The following is a 16084-nucleotide window of genomic DNA, read 5'->3' on the forward strand; positions in this document are numbered from 1 at the left end:
TTTCGCTAAGTGAAATAAGCCCCCCAAACACAAATACTGCATGATATCACTTATATGTGGCATCTAAAAAAAAAGTCAAACTTGTTAGAATAGAGAGTAGAAAATTGGTTGTCAGGTCTGGGAGGTCCCCACCTCCCAATAGCGAGGTGGTTGGTAAAAGGGTACAGATTTTTAATCATAAGTTGAATAATACTCGAGAGTTTAACATAAAACTTGGTGACTATAGTTGATAACATTGTGTTATATGACTGAAATTTGTTGAGAATAGAACTTAAATGTTCCCACTCCCCACCCCCACCATGTATTTGAGGTGATGAATGTGTTAATTAACTAGATGATGGAAACCAAATAAAAAATTCACCAAAAAGCTATATATCAAATATAAATATATACAAAATAGGCAAGATGCAGTCAGAAGCATTACTTCAAAGAGATTCAAAGAATTTCTGTCTCTAGAGGATGGGATGTTTTGTTTTGAAATGACACTGGGATAAGCTTACTCCTGGCCCTCCCCAGAACAACACACACCTTGGAGAAACTGTGTAGTTTAGAGCAGGTATCTTCTCGCTTACCTTGCCTCTCAGGATGCCCATTCTGTGCCAAGAAGATGAAATGGTTTAAAGGCATGTCTCTAGATACACCTGGGTGGCTCAGTCGGTTAAGTGTCTGACTTCAGCTTAGGTCATCATCTCGCGGTTTGTGAGTTCAAGCCCCACGTTGGGCACATTGCTGTCAATGCAGAGCCCGCTTCGGATCCTCTCTCCCTCTCTCTTTGCCCCTCCCCAGCTTGCACTCTCTCAAAAATAAATAAACATTAAAAGAATAAAAAATAAATAAAGGCATGTATCCACTACCTTAAAAAAATGTGCAAACCCTTTGGACTAAGCAAGTCCTAAATCTGGTGTCTGTCTTAGAGAAATGCTTACAAGACATGCACAGGGAGGCATTGCTTATAACAATAAGAGATGTGTAAATTAAAAAAAAAATGGAGTATACTTAGAATAGCACAATATTTACAAAACCTGTAAAATTAATTATTCCAACATAGAGAATTGGGTTAAGAATTTAGATGTATGATATAGAAGATGAAGATATTGGGCTTTTCCAGGCCTGTAGGTTTTAATTCTCTTTTACTGTAACTACTATGGAATCTCCTGCATCAAGGTGTAAAGTGTACGACTGAAATCTTTTAGATCTTATTCAGGTTATAATTGCATGTCATATATAAAATTCTTAAGTGTCTTATTTATTTGAAAATTTGGGGAATTTTTTTTTTTTTGAAATGACAATAAGATCAGTGAGATGTGGTTACCTAGAGATGATAGAATGTTCCCTCAAGGGAGAAAAGAGTCCCTCTCTACTGTTTGCTTGTAAAACCATGTCTAAGTTGTATTTAATTTTGAATACCACACTTTAATTGGAACACTGACATACTGGAGTGTATTTTCAAATCATCATGATCATGAGGAAACCTAGAACTATGTCACAAAAGGCAAGGGTAAAAAGAATTTTTGCCCACGGGGGAAGGAAAAACGTCTTCAAAGAACATCACGTGGAAGATTCTTGTGCATGTTTTACAGGACCAGAATCAGGATGGAGGTGACAAAAACACGGGTTTGACCAGGAAGATGTGGAAAAAGACTCAGATTTGAAAGCAGGATATCCAGTCTACTCTATAACAAGCCACGGGAACTTAGGAAATCATTTAAGTTCTCCAAACCACTGTGGTCCAATAGAACTGTCTGCAATGATGGAAATATCCCATATTCTTGCTCTACAATACAGTAGCTGCTAGCCAAATGCAGCACAAGAAATGTGGTTAGTGTGACTGAGGAACAGAATTTTAAATTTTATTTACTTTTAATTAATTTAAATTTAAATAGTTACATGTAGCTAGTGGTTACAGTATTTAGAAGGTGCAGCTCTAAGCCTTAATTTCCTCCTCTCTGAAATGGGAATAATAACACTTATTAAATTGCTGACCCGAAGATCAAACGACATTATATGTGACCCCAGAAAAACTGTATCACACTACACAAGTGTTAATTACGGTGATAACTAATTACTGAATTACATGTATTGTATTACTGTCTTATCTTCAAAAGAGTTTCTAACATTTGGAATTAGAGAAAAATGGAATTAGCAGCCTGAGAAAGTAGAGTTCCCCAAGTCTGGTTTTCACAAACAGGTTTGAGACAGGCAGAGATCAGAGAAAGAACAAAGTATCCTGGAGACTTGGGCTATATTCAAGACATCCTTCCAGTAGAGCTTCTTGATGTTCTCCCTTGACTCCCCTGGCTGAGTTAACGATGCTCCTCTAAGCACTGTCGGGCACTTTCACACCGTCCTGTAAAAAAAAACAGTATTTACTCAACTGTATCTTAGAGCACATGCCTCTTACACTCATGTCTTTCACGGTTGTATCCCCGTTCTTAGCCACCGGGCCATACAGTAGGTCCTCAATCAGTATTCGATGAATGATGAACTTACCATGTTTTCTTGAGGGAGTGATTCCCCGTTAATAATGTAACCAGTAACTCTTTGAAAAACATTATTATGGTTCTTTGAGGATGTACGGAGTGGAGGAATACTGTATCCAGCGGCGCAGTTGGATATTTCGCAGGAGGCCTGCGGGGATGACCTCTCTTTCCCCTGCCCTTTTCCTCCCTCCGGTCTTCGGCTGTGGAGGATCTCGTGGTCCCGAAAGTCGCTACGGTCCGCACCTCAGTGGAGAGGAGCGGGACGCGGAGAACTACATTTCCCAGCTGACTCTCCTGCGCGCGCCCCTGCCCGTGCGCGCGGGGGGCGAGTGCACCAGGCGCTCGCTCCCTGCCGAGCGCTCGTCGCCCGCCAGAGCCTTTGCCATGGGATGAGGTGGGAGGCGCTAGAATCCACTTAGCTACAGCCAACCGCCCAATGCAGCACTCGCTCGCTCCCCCCGCCAGCGGAAGCACCCGCGGAGCACAATGCAGCACTGAGGCAGCGCCGCGGCGGAGGCTGCAGCGCCACGGCCGCCGCAGCACGGTCCGGGGCTGGGAGGGGGTGGCCGAGGAGAACCGGGGGGCGCGGGCGGAGGGAGCCGGACCCTGCTGCCGAGGCATGAGGAGCTAGCTGAGCGTCTCGAACGAGGCGGGCTGACGGCAGCACCATGCAGGCGGCGGCGGCTGCGTCCGTGCCCTTCTTGCTGCTCTGCGCCCTGGGGACCTGCCCCCCGGCGCGCTGCGGTCGGGCAGGTAAGTTCGCCACCCTGTGTGGCTTAGGGACGTACCATTTTCCAGGAGTCTTTGCAGCCCTCAAGCGCACTGGAAACGGGCATGCCCGTTTCCCGAGTGCGCGGGGAGATTTTTTTATTTAGAAGGGTGGTGAGAAGTGAAGCAAAAATACATGTGTGGGGGCGCGCAGATGCATTAGAAGCCTTCGGTCAAATGCATGTTTTTCCTCTTCTGAAGAAGCGGAATGCGGAGGATGGGAGAGGGGTGCTGTGCTTCTGGGCCCCGATCCTGGATGATCTCAGATGAGCTGGTCCAAGGCTCTCCGGCTGGTGTCTCTGCGTCCTTCCCAGATAGGGACCTGGAGGGAGGGGGCGGTGGGATTTTCCTACAGAAGACGTCGGACCGCAGGAGACACGCGTGTGGGTCAGGGTCATTATTTTCTTCTTTTCTCCCCGCTCCCTCCTTACCCTCGTCCTGCCTGGAGGAGACGCCTCGTTGACGGAGCTGGAGAGGAGGAACGAAAACCGCTTCCTGGAGCGCCAGAGCATCGTGCCACTCCGGCTCCTCTACCGCTCGGGCGGTGAAGACGAAACTGGACACGACGCGCTCGACACGCGGGTGCGGGGCCACCCCGGCGGCGGGCAGGTGAGAGGCGCGGTCCAGGGGGGTGGGCCCGGGCGCGGCCTGGCCCACCCTGACCCCACGTTTGCTCTCCGTCGCCCTGGAGATGCAGTGTCTTCGGTGGAAGGAGCGCAGCCCTAGTGCGAGTCGTGCATGGCGCTCCCAGTGCGAAAAAGAAGGGGGGGGGGGGGACAAACCCCTCAAAGCACCACAGGCCGGAGCTTTGCTAGAGAGGAGTTTGTGCGGGATGTCTTCGGCAGTGCGGTATCCTGAGCGGAGGGGCGGAGACCCTCTCACCTCCGGCAGGCAAAAAAACATGCATAGGCAAGAAAGGATGTAATGTGTGGGCAGGGTTTGCATCATCATTATTGTTGTGGTTGTTTTAATCCTCAAAAAACACTTTATACGTGATTTAAACCAAGGTTGGTACCGTAGAAAAAATGGAAAGGCAAGCCTAGACATCCCTAACTAAACTCAAACTGTAAAAATAAGCTAACCTGCAGGGTTCTCAGCTCACTCGATTTATGGACACCAGAGATGTACCCATTCACCTCCACGTTTCAGGAAAGGCCTCTCCTCCTCCATTTCTTCGCTGGCAATGGGCCTTTGGCGTAATTTGAGTCCTTTTGTTTTTTGGGCATTTATAAAATATGTTAAAAAAATCTAAGTTTATTCCATTTACCCATATTTAGATCAATATCACATGTCCACAGATAATGCCTGAAAATTATTTTGAACTTACTTGCTAATTTAGGTAATTATTTCAGGGCTCTCTAAGCAATTTTTGTATTTATATACATCAACATGGCAAGCAGTTTATTCACCTGCAAGTACATATTAAGGTAGAGCTTGTTCGTGTAGTTGAAAATGTTGTAAGTTTTGCTGACCTAAAGGCAGCTGAACATTTTCACGTGTGTAAATACATTTATTAATACTTCAAGATGTATGTTGTAGCTGTGATAGTCATAATATATGATCTATTTCTGTAAAATATGTGGAAGCAGAAAAATGCCATATAAATCACAAAAATGCCAATGCTTAGCTCTGTTGAAATTCTCATACAAGAAATTAATTTAAAGGGCTACACTAATATCCATTAAAGTTTGAGTACTGTGGTAGAAAGTCCAGTGTGCCAAGCTTTAATGAAGATTTCCATTATTTGAATTGTTTGATAAATACCTCTTCTCTTTCATTTTGACTTGTTTTCATAGTAAAACTGAAGAAACAGGGGACACTCTTATTTTTCAATAAATGAGAATTATTTCTGTGGAGGAATATTCTCACACTCATTTACAGCTTTTGCTTAGGAAAAATTTCACATACATATGCAAAATAGAATGTTATAATGAATGAGTATTAGAACAAATACATAATGCTTCAACAATTAGCAACTCATAGCCAGTCTTGTTTCATCTGTCTCCTACCTGTTTTCTTCCCCTTCTTGTATTTGAGGCAGATCAGATCATTTCATTCATAAAAAATTCACTCTGTACTTCTAAAAGGATTCTTTCAAGAAAGAATGTAACCCTGTTATTATACCTAATACATAAATATTATAAATATGTAAAATATATTTAAGTATATTAGATAAATATATGTAAATATAATATGTATACATTTAAGTTTGTTTGATCCAGGACCCAAATGATGTCTATAGACTGCAATTAGTTTATTTTTTTGAATCTCTTTAATGCATAATTTACCCCCTATTGTTTCCTTCATTTTTTCCTTACGATTTATTCATTGAAGACAGGGGGTCTTTCATCCTGTAGTTTCTCAGCCTGAATTTTTGCTGATATAGCCAGTGCTTTAAAACAGATCACAGAGTCTTTCTCGGAGAGGAGGGAGACAGAAGTAGCAATATAGAAAAAGAAAATTTTAGAATTGGAAACTTCCACATCTCTGCCATATGCTGGTAATGTCTTCAGGTACCCTCTGCCCTTCACTATGTTGGTGAAGGACCACCACTTTTGGAAAACAGGCCAGTCCTCCTTCTTTTCTCCTATTTATGGAGCACCACTTCGGCAGTTTTTTGGTTCATTGGCCTTTCTACTTGGGGCAGAAGATACCTTGGGCCTGTGCAGTTTCTTCTTGAAATAATAAAACTCACAGTTAGGAAGAATGACTCTGGCTTTTGGTGAGGTATGGATGAACTGGTATGATTTAGGTTGAACAGCATGAATAGATTGTTTATTCAAGTCAGGATTGGAAGTGAAGATACTGTCTACTGTCTTACCATCAAAGTAATTATTACGAGTAGTTACCTCAGTGCCTGGCACGTAGTAAGGTATATACCGAACACCTGGTTGGATGTCTGGATCACCTGGGGGGCTGTTGCATTTTACCGTGCTCCTTAAACTACAGTTAGAAATCGCTGACTGCTAGATCTGAATCTGGCAGTTACAGTTGTAAAGACTTAGTTGTCATATGCCAAATTTTCCTACAGTTAGGGAACTCAGGAGTGTTCCTGCATTTTTAGATTCATTGAGAGCTGGCATTGGATCTAAAAACTCAAGCTGATTATATTTGGCCCTTGTTATTTCTTTGGTAATTAAATAGATAAAATTTATGGCATCTTAGCTACCCATAGATATTTTTTAGTAATTTCCTTTCTTCTTCAGAAATAAAATTGGGATGCCTTCCTATCAGCCTGCAAAGCTTATATATTCATTTGTTGGTTTGTGTATTTAAAAGGCACTTATTTACTTGAGCTCATACTGTGTACCAATTTTTGTACAAGGCTCTGGGGATTTAGAGGTAAGAGACACACTTCAAACCTTTAAGGAATTTATAGACAAGTGGGAACGTGCATGAATGGATAAGCAGTTATACTCTGCCCTTCTGTGTGAGTTTCTGGAGGTGATCACAGAAAGCTTTGGCGGCAGTGAAGACAGTGTTTAACCCAGGTGAGCAGGCAGGGTGGGCTTTCACGGGGAGGTGCTGTCTTAGTTGTGTTTTGAGGCTGAAATGGGCCAGATTAAAGGAAGGGGATGGGCATGTCAAACCAAAGGGGCAGAAGTACATGGACATTTGGGAATTAGGACACTTTTTTGTTAGGTGCAAATAGTTAGGATTTAGGGGACAGATGAGCCAAAACAGGAAAGCAGAGAGTAAATGCTGCAGTACCTTCATGATTTGTGGAGCAGTTTGGACTTTGTCCCAAAGGCAATTGAAGGACTTTAGTAAGGAGAGTTTACTGACCAGACTCATGATACTGTGGGATGGTCCTAATTGTTAGAAATGAATAATTTTAATTTCACAGGGTAAGTTCAAGTGGTTGTTCACTCTAATTTATTGGTAAATGCTAATTCACATACTCATTAGCTTCCTAAGAATTTAGTTAGTAAACTGAAAATGCCATATAAATGAGTTTATAAGGCATTTAGAGCAATGCTGGGTATATTGTAAGCATTATATGAGTTTTTGTTAAATAACATTTACTCCCTCAGGCTGCTTGAGTACTATTTAGAAATTTTTATGACATCACTTTAATGCAAAATGGTGCCCTAATTACCTGCATGTAACACATTCCCAGAAGTAAATTACACATTACTAAAATTTACATAAGTAAGTGGAATCTGACAGTCCTAGAGATGGTAGAGACCTTATAGGTCATCTAACCTAATTCAGGAATTACTTCACACCTGGTAAGATAAAGTCATTGATCTACAGTAAGGAAACCAGTAACGTATCACTTAATGTTTCAGAAAGCTCACAAGAACTATGATGGTATAAAACACCTTAATTTTACTCTTAATGTGTCCTTGTTTCAGTTTTTAACCACTGAATGGAAAAGAATACTCATTATTACTTTTTTAATGTTTATTTATTTTTCGAGAGACAGAGACAGAGCATGAGCAGGGGAGGGGCAGAGAGAGAGGGAGTCAAAGAATCTGAAGCTGGCTCCAGGCACCGAACTATCAGCACAGAGCCCGAAGGGGCTTGAATTCATGAACTGTGAGATCATGACCCGAGCCAAAGTCAGATGCCTAACTGACTGAGCCACCCAAGTGCCACAGAATACTGATATTTTTAAAAGAAATTTTTATTTCAGTTTTGGGGAAATACTGGCAATATGATTGGTGTGAAATAATAATTCTGTTGATGAGCCCACGTTGTAAAAGATTTCTTTATTACCTGTCCAGTTAGTTACTTGAATGCATACTTTGTTTTTATCCCAAGTGTGATGATCAACCCATAATGAAAGGTTATTTTGCCATCAAGTTCTAGAAATGATAGTCCAAGAAACCATGTTTGATTGTGGGTAACCTTGGTATCCTCAAGGTTGTCTACCTAGTCTGAAATAATTTCAGTCCTGTAAAATAGCACAGGGAACTAGAATATTCAAATTATTCAGTCTTTCTTTCTTCTGCCTTGAAGTGATTTGTGCTGAAGGAATTGGGTGTTTGCAGATAAATAGATAAAACTTTTTTAACTGGGCATCCATATGGGCAAGATAGTGCCTCCTGAGCCTTATTGATGGTTTGATACTGATAACTGATAATCATTTAATTGCTATTTTTAAGAAAAATCACCTTAGGGGCACCTGGGTGGCTCAGTCGGTTAGGCGTACTTTTTCGGCTCAGGTCATGATCTCACGGTCCGTCAGTTTGAGCCCCGTGTCGGATCTGTGCTGACAGCTCAGAGCCTGGAGCCTGCTTCGAATTCTGTGTCTCCCTCTCTCTCTGCTCCTCCCTAGCCCATGCTCTGTCTCTCTCTTTCCTTCAAAAATAAATAAAAAACATTAAAAAAAATTTCTTAAAAAAAAGAAAAAGCACCTTAATGGTTCCTTTTTTTTTTTTTTTTTTTTTGGCTAGCTAAGCAGGACAGATTTACTGTAACATCAAAGATGAGTTATTTGGTGGTTTATTTTGTCATGTGTTCACCCCATATATTTTCACTTATTTATTTTTCACCCATTGATATTTCTCTATAAATAGCAGAATTTCTTTTTATCATAAGTCTTTGCTTTCAGTGAATAGTTGGGCTACTCATTTCTCTGTCTCTTTCCCTGGATAGTGTTGTAGCTTCTCAAGTAGTCAGGTACCAAAAACACAGATCTGTAAATTATCATACTTTTGATAATCAGTAATGCCAGATGGTATAGCAAGATGGTAAGTAGTCATGTGCTCCCATTTTTTTAAAAGGATTATTTACTTTTGAGAGAGAGAGAAAGCAGCGCAGAGAGAGAGGGAGACAGAGGATCCAAAGTGGTCTCTGCACTGACAGCAGAGAGCCCAGTGGGGGGGCCTGAACTCAGGAACGGTGGCGAGATCATGACCTGAGCTGAAGTTGGGCACTCAACCAACTGAGCCACCCAAGCGCCTCTAGTGTGCTCCATTTTTATGAGTATATTTATACATGTGCCTAAGCATGGATGAGCTGTAGTTAAAATTGTGCTGTTTCACTTGGGAGCACTGAGTCAGCTTCACGGTAAATTGTCTGCGGTACTGCTTCTCTGGCAAAAAAAGGGCTCCTAGGAATTATAGCTTTGGGAGTATTTTGCAAGGATAGCACAAGCATTTTTTTTTTTTTCTTAATGGGCATTTGTTAAACCTAAGTAGCTCAATATTGATAAAGTTTTGCCACCAGTAAAAAGTTTGTTCTGCTATAAATAGGAAGGAGACATTTCCTACCACATTTTTTTTTAAATTCTCCTACCAATATCCTTCCCTTACAATTAAATTGTTAAAAGAAATGGTATTCAGAATTGTGGGAGTTTTCTTTAAGTCTTGTTTTTACTCTGTGAGATCCCAATTTGTATATATGTGTTTGGGGCATCTTTGAAATTATGCCTAATGATCTCACTGCATACAAAAAGAACCCATCTCTCATAACTTGTTTATTTTTTATTTTTTATTTTTTTAACGTTTTATTTATTTTTGAGAGAGACAGAGTACGAGTGGGAGAGAGGCAGAGAGAGGGAGACACAGAATCTGAAGCAGGCTCCAGGCTCTGAGCTGTCAGCACAGAGCGAGACGCGGGGCTCTAACCCACAAACTGTGAGATCGTGACTTGAGCTGAAGTTGGACGCTTAACTGATGGGGCCATCCAGGCGCCCCTCTCTTCACTTCTTTACATTTATACCTGAAAAACTGTGAATGACTCTAAGAGCTTATGGCTTGGTAAAAATCATTCTTAGTTTTATTTGCTTTCTCAACTTTCAAAGAATGTGAAGTATTCTGTCATTTTTAGTGATAAAGCCCTCTCTAAGTATATACATGGAGGCAGGCCTGCTTTCTTGTCATGGTTCATTGAGAGCAGTAGTCTGTAAGGTCACTAGCTCTCAGTAGCTCCAGTGGGGCTGAGATAAGGCCACATTTATCATTATTTCATGGATAAGGTCCAAAGGGAAAAAGGATGTTAATAAAAGGAGGGGAGTGAGCAGAAGAGGAAAGGATGGTAAGGAGAGTGGTGACAAGGAGGAAGGAAACAAATCAGGAAAAGAGAGAAGTGTTTATAGTAGGATTATCATATATGTTATAATGTACACTAACATACTTAAGTACAATAACTTATGTGGTTAGTTTTTATGTACCCAACAGTTTTCTTAGTACTTGGTGCACATTAACTCATTGCAGTCCCACAAGAATCATGTGACAGGTAGTACTTATCAGCTGTAAAACCACAAAGCCAGTAGGTAGCCGAGAAAGGATTAAACCCAGGTACTTTAACTCCACGGCACTGCCTGGGCTTAACCACTATGCTTAACTGGCTTTATGGCAGGAGGCCACCAACATTTCTTTAGATGTTGTTCAATGGCAGTGAGATCAAAGCTTTCTTACATTTGGTCCCGTTGGAACCTTATGTTTTTTGCAGCTTGCAGAAACAGTAGGAATGCATCATTTCTACTAATTTGAGAATGAGAATGGACTGTATAAAGATATTTAACATTTAAAAGATGAAAAACACCTCTTCAAGGGTCATGTTCTAGTTTGGAATTGCATGTGTACACTTATTGTTATAATCTTTCTGTGTAATTTGAAGATTTTAATATTCAACAGTCAGTACCAAAATTATGTATATTCTTTTGTGGTCAAAGTTTCATAAAACAGAAACAAATGCTAAACAGGGATCGATACCCTTACCTTTCTCCAAAGGAAAAGATACAGAATATCTTTTGTAGCTTCACAGAGCAAGTAGCTCCAGAGTTCCAAATATCAAAGCTTTCAGGGAAAAGCGATACATAATCATTAATAACCAAAATGATAGCTTCTGTGAGCATCTAGTCATGCTTTCATGTAACAATAAGTATACACATTTATTTTGGTAATAAAAGCCCTAGAAAGCAAATATTAAGGGAAAGAAATGAAAAAGAAGAATGAATATTTATTGAATATGTAGCATGTACCAGGCACTGTGATGAGTGATTTACATGTATTATCATTATGAGGTAGATATTATATCCATTTTATAGATGAGGCTACTGAGGCTTAAGGAAGCTAATTAACCTGCCCAAGGTCATACAACCAGGAAGCAGTAGTATTAGGAGAAGAATTCTCAAAGAAAATGTTAGAGATCCAAATAAAATAATCCTTCTGTAATATATGCTACTTATTTAACATGTAGTTACCCATTCATCTCTGTGGTGGAATCATCCTAACATTTCTTTGAGAAACTCTTGGTCCTGCTCACGTCTCCTCCCTTGCTAACTTCACTCAGGTGTGAATCGATGTCGTGTTAACACTTGTTACATGTCTTCATTTCTAGAAGTGGATATAATTTCTGTTTCTACCTCAGATATTCTTTTAGCCACATAGACATATTTGAATCTACATCTAAACAACAGCATAGAATATCTGTACTCGGTACTTGTTGGAGTTTTATCTGCCAGAAACTCAGAAAAAACTCTTTATGGGGGAGGGAAGAAACTATTTATGGGGAACTATCCTCTGTTCCTCCATAGGGTGCTGGCCTCACCTACCGGGATTCTGGGTAATGAAAAAAAAAAAATCTCCCCAGTGGATTCCAATTTGCACACAGGGTCAAGGAGCTCTGTGTGTCCTTAAGATTTAGGAGATTTTTTTTTTTTCATCTTAAATCTTTCTGGATTTAAGTTAGTCACAAGAATTTGTATCTGAATTGGGATCAGTTTTCTTATTTGCATCACTCACCTCCTCAATAATTTATCAGACCTTTTCAAAAGGATATTTTAAAGGACATTGTAAGAATTATTCCTGAGAAACCAGTTACATTATTAATTGAAGTCTGGGGAAAACATTATGGATGGTGCCTCATCAGGACCAAGAGGAGAGATTTGTCATGTAATTGTTTCCTTCCTTGGGTGGGACGCCAGAAGTTTAGAGGCAAATTGTGCCCTCCTCCAAGCCAGAGTCATAGCCTGAGTTTTCATTCCAGCTCCATCCTAGCTCATCAGCACCCATTTCAGCTCAAGAGTCATCTGAAATATCTCTTGACTCGTAATAATTTGTCAATATGAAACGTCATATCTGTATTCAGGCTTAGGGAAAGTAATCTTAGAGGTTTCCTCTGTCTGCTTTCCTAAAGTGGTTCACCCACCCCCTATCACGTCATGTTACTCTCTTGTCTTCCCAGCACTTGTCAGCACTTGACATTCTTTTTAATGATTGGCTTGTTTATTGTCGTTCCTCCAGTGTGCCATCCCTGGAATATAAACTACGAGAATTGTGTATGACAATAGTGATCTTGTCTGTTTGTTCACCACACATCTCCACTGCCTAGCCCAGTGCCTGGCACAGAGTAGGTACTTAATAAATATTTCTTGAAGTGATAAATTTTCCTTTCCCTCCAGTTTTCTCATCTGCTTATAATATCTTGTAAGTGTCCATGTAAACATCCTCAAGTCCTCTTTGGAACTTGGTATGGTATAAAATAATGAATACATGAATAAATGTTAGTCTTTAAATATTGAATTTATAGCCCCCTTTGATAATTGTAACTCTTTTACACATAATTAAAATAGAGTTCAGTGTGCTGTGTTTTTATTTTTTACTCATCAGTGTGCTGTATTTTTAGAATATAAATACTTCATATATAAAAGTGATTTTAGACTTCTAGTTGTCCTTTATTTCTGATTTCATCATTTGAGTTGCTTTTAAGATCAAAATCTGTTTTGTCTTCCCTAGAACAGACTATTAGATGTAATTTGATTTTGAAAATAAAAAAATGCCATACCATGACCAAGAAATACCAGCAGTTATAACTGGGAAGAGAAGGAATAAACAACTTCATCCACCCCCTGGCCCCCACCCCCCACAATCTGTTTGTTTATGTTGAATAGGTTTTTCAGAATCATATGCATGTATCAGCAAGGGTAGATCAACATTTTTCTCCTTTTTAAAGATCGATTTTGTACCAGGGCATTTCAGTTACCACTGAGCAGTAGTTGCCCTTTTGCTGCATTTTTTTTTTTTTTTTTTGTCCCAAGTAAAGAACATTAGATAACCGTTTTTGGAAGAATGAGAAATCAATGAGGCTTTCCTGAAGATGGGCCTCAAGAGCTCACATTTTGCAAGTGGCTTTAAGATTTTCTACCTGAGGCAGGAGAACTCCTGGTTGACAGTTTTCTTAGACCCCTTATTCTACTTGGCACTAACTCATGTCTCTAGCCTTTACCTCTAGTCGGTCAATTGCTCTTCTTATTTTATTTTTTTTCCAGTTTACTTCTTATATAGGCTTGGTTGGGGGAAATTGCCTTCATTCCCCTCCCCCCACCCCCCCACCCCCACTCCCCCACTCGTGAGGTCAGAAGGTTGGGAGTCAGGCTGGTACATGTGATTTGGCACCTCTGGTCACAGCTCAAACTTTAAGTGGTTTCTCATTCTTTGGACTAGGTAGCAAGATGCTGTAGAAAGAGCTGGCACTTGACAAAAACTAGTTCTGTAGATTTCTGTGAATTCTCAAGTGGATTTTTAATGCCTTTAGAATACACTGTCAGGGGTCTGGCCAGGAACCCAGCTATGGATCCTCAGTGGGCATAATGAGCTGTCAAGGTTACACATGGTGGTATTAATCTAAAGTAGCCTGGGGGAGCAGTTGTCTGAAGACAGCTGTCTAGGGTCATCAGAACATGGGCAGGAGCAGGGTGTGGATACAAGTGTGGTGGTAAAGCTCAGGGAAATCACAACGCAGTTACAGGGAGAAGATATTAGGTGCGCTGTGCCAGGTGGGTCCCAACTAGAGAGAGCTACCTGAAACAGACTGAGGCACAATCTAAGTTTTTAATCTCACATCCAGGTTTTAGTGATTGGCTCCACTCTTGATTTAGATCTTGTGTTTTTAAGGAAACGGAGTGTTTTTTAGCCTGACCTGTCTCTCATGGCACCAGTGATCATTTTCATCTTCACATGAGTTTTAAGTTTTTGTTTCAGAGGGAAGAACCATTTCCCTTCTTCTTCTTCCTCACTTCTCCTTGTCTTTTTTTCTTTCCTCTTCTTCCTCTTCTTATCCTTCTTTATTCCTTCTTCTTCCTGCTTTCTTCTTCTTCCTCCATCTTACTCTTTGTTGGTCTTTTATTTTTTATTTTTTTATTTTTAATGTTTATTTTAGAGAGAGAGAGACAGAATGCAAGTGGGTTAGGGGCAGAGAGAGAGGGAGACACAGAAGCAGAAGCAGGCTCCAGGCTCCGAGCTGCCAGCACAGAGCCCAATGTGGGGCTTGAACTCACGAGCTGTGAGATCATGACCTGAGCTGAAGTCGGACGCTCAACCAACTGAGCCACCCAGGCACCCCATCTTCGTTGGTCTTTTTTAAAGGTCTGAAGGCTGATGGGAGAGGGCTTTCCTGGGCTCACTCTGCCCCATTATGCATAGTTCAGACCGTGGACTTTGCTTCTCCTGGGTCAAGAGATGAGGCTTAAAGATTTATGGCTTTATATACTCTGAAAAATCACACTTTGTTTGTACAAAATGAGCAACAGGCTCATTTTGAATGCCATGTGGTATGCATTAAATAAAGGTATGTTAATGATTGAAGAGTTCTTTTGCAGTAGCTATTTGGAACATTTATTTTACTGACGTGGATAATTTTAGTATTGTAATCAAACTAATGTAGTCCACTCCTTGGTGAGTTATTGACAGGAACTATACCAGGTAGAGTTGTTGCACAAAGGAAACTTGACTTGCAGCAAGTGAGGAGGTCACAGGGAATATCTTCCAAAGCCATGACCCTCTGAGCAAGGGTGAATGGGTTCCTTTTATTTAGGGTTAGGGAGAATATTCAGAAAGGGGCGTTTTGTCATTGGATGTGGAGGTAGGCGTGAAGTCACGCATGTGCCTTAGAGAAACAAGCCTATACACACATTGTGTGTAATGTTAATGAGGTTTGTGCTCCTTTTGGGGCAGAGATTTTAGCATTATAACAAGGCAGAGGTACCTGTCAGCCGCTCCATGGTCCATGTGCACGGATGTGAGTTGGTGGTTGAGCTCAAACTGGTCTGGGTGGTCTGGGCAGGCTGGAACTCTTAGGACAGTTGTTACTGCTTGAGAAAGTCGTTTCGGTTTCCATCATGGGTTGCTGTGAGGTCCTTTGCCTGTTAAAAGATAAGCTGGAAAAAAGAACTTAAGGAAAATGTGGGACAAAGGTCGGTGGATCTATGCAATAAAGGTCAGGTCTTGAGGTCCATCGTGGGATGTTGCTGGTGACAGTATCAGTCTCTGTTTCTATAAATAGTGGGTTATTTTCGTGGTGAGTTTGGAATTATATGGAGTTAGAAGTAGTTATGAGTACTTGCATGTGCTTTCAAGTTTCATTACCTAAACTTTCAAAAAAATTTAGATAATGTTTAATAAGAAGAATGGGAATTTGGTTTTTACAGATGCATTTACAAATGTACCATTATGTAAAATAATTAAGCCATCATTTCTTAGGAAGATTTTTATTTATTTTGATAAAAACTTAAACATCACTGAAGGTGATGAAAATTTAGATTCAGAACCGCAAAATTGTGTTCACACTTTAGGACTTTGTACATCTAGTTTAGCTATAAATGTTACATTGGGTTTTTTTTTTTTTTCCAAATGTATTTCCTCATAAAAGTACGTTAAATCTTGGACAGATATTGATAAGAAGGTGGGCAAAATTCAAGTAGTGTTCATTGTGGTCACCAAAGGTGAAGCAATTTCTGCCTGGGAGGGTGACTTGAGATAAGGTATTTCAAACCACAGTATAGCAATTTTTGTTGTTTTTCAGGATTTTCTAGGGTAAAACAGGAAGAAAAATATTATTGGTGCTGAGATACTGAAAAGTCTCATTTAATTTCTGAAGTAAGT

At 40.5% G+C, this 16084-nt stretch overlaps 2 protein-coding genes across 21 annotated transcripts in view; one reads left to right on the forward strand and one right to left on the reverse strand.

Annotated features, from left to right (window-relative positions):
• Positions 1-1819: 1819 nt before the first annotated feature.
• On the reverse strand, positions 1820-3101 carry LOC122487844. The gene is made up of 2 exons (XM_043588790.1): positions 2491-3101; positions 1820-2347 (listed from the first exon to the last, which is right to left on the reverse strand). The coding sequence occupies exons 1-2, from the start codon at positions 3099-3101 to the stop codon at positions 2338-2340; spliced, it is 621 nt and encodes a 206-aa protein (XP_043444725.1). The 3' UTR covers positions 1820-2337.
• ADAM22 (ADAM metallopeptidase domain 22) overlaps positions 3030-16084 on the forward strand; it is a 238382-nt gene continuing 225327 nt past the window's right edge. For all 20 annotated transcript variants that reach the window (XM_043588768.1, XM_043588769.1, XM_043588773.1 and 17 more), the window contains exons 1-2: positions 3030-3233; positions 3697-3857. In XM_043588768.1, coding sequence (XP_043444703.1) covers positions 3149-3233; positions 3697-3857 — 246 coding nt within the window. In that variant the 5' untranslated portion in view covers positions 3030-3148. The remainder of the gene's footprint in view (positions 3234-3696; positions 3858-16084) is intronic.

This window comes from Prionailurus bengalensis, chromosome A2 (genome assembly GCF_016509475.1).
Source record: "Prionailurus bengalensis isolate Pbe53 chromosome A2, Fcat_Pben_1.1_paternal_pri, whole genome shotgun sequence".
NCBI classification, from domain to species: domain Eukaryota; kingdom Metazoa; phylum Chordata; class Mammalia; order Carnivora; family Felidae; genus Prionailurus; species Prionailurus bengalensis.

Coding starts and splice junctions, on each gene's coding strand:
- LOC122487844 (XM_043588790.1), bottom strand. CDS start 3,101: ATGCCTCGGCAGCAGGGTCCGGCTCCCTCCGCCCGCGCCCCCCGGTTC.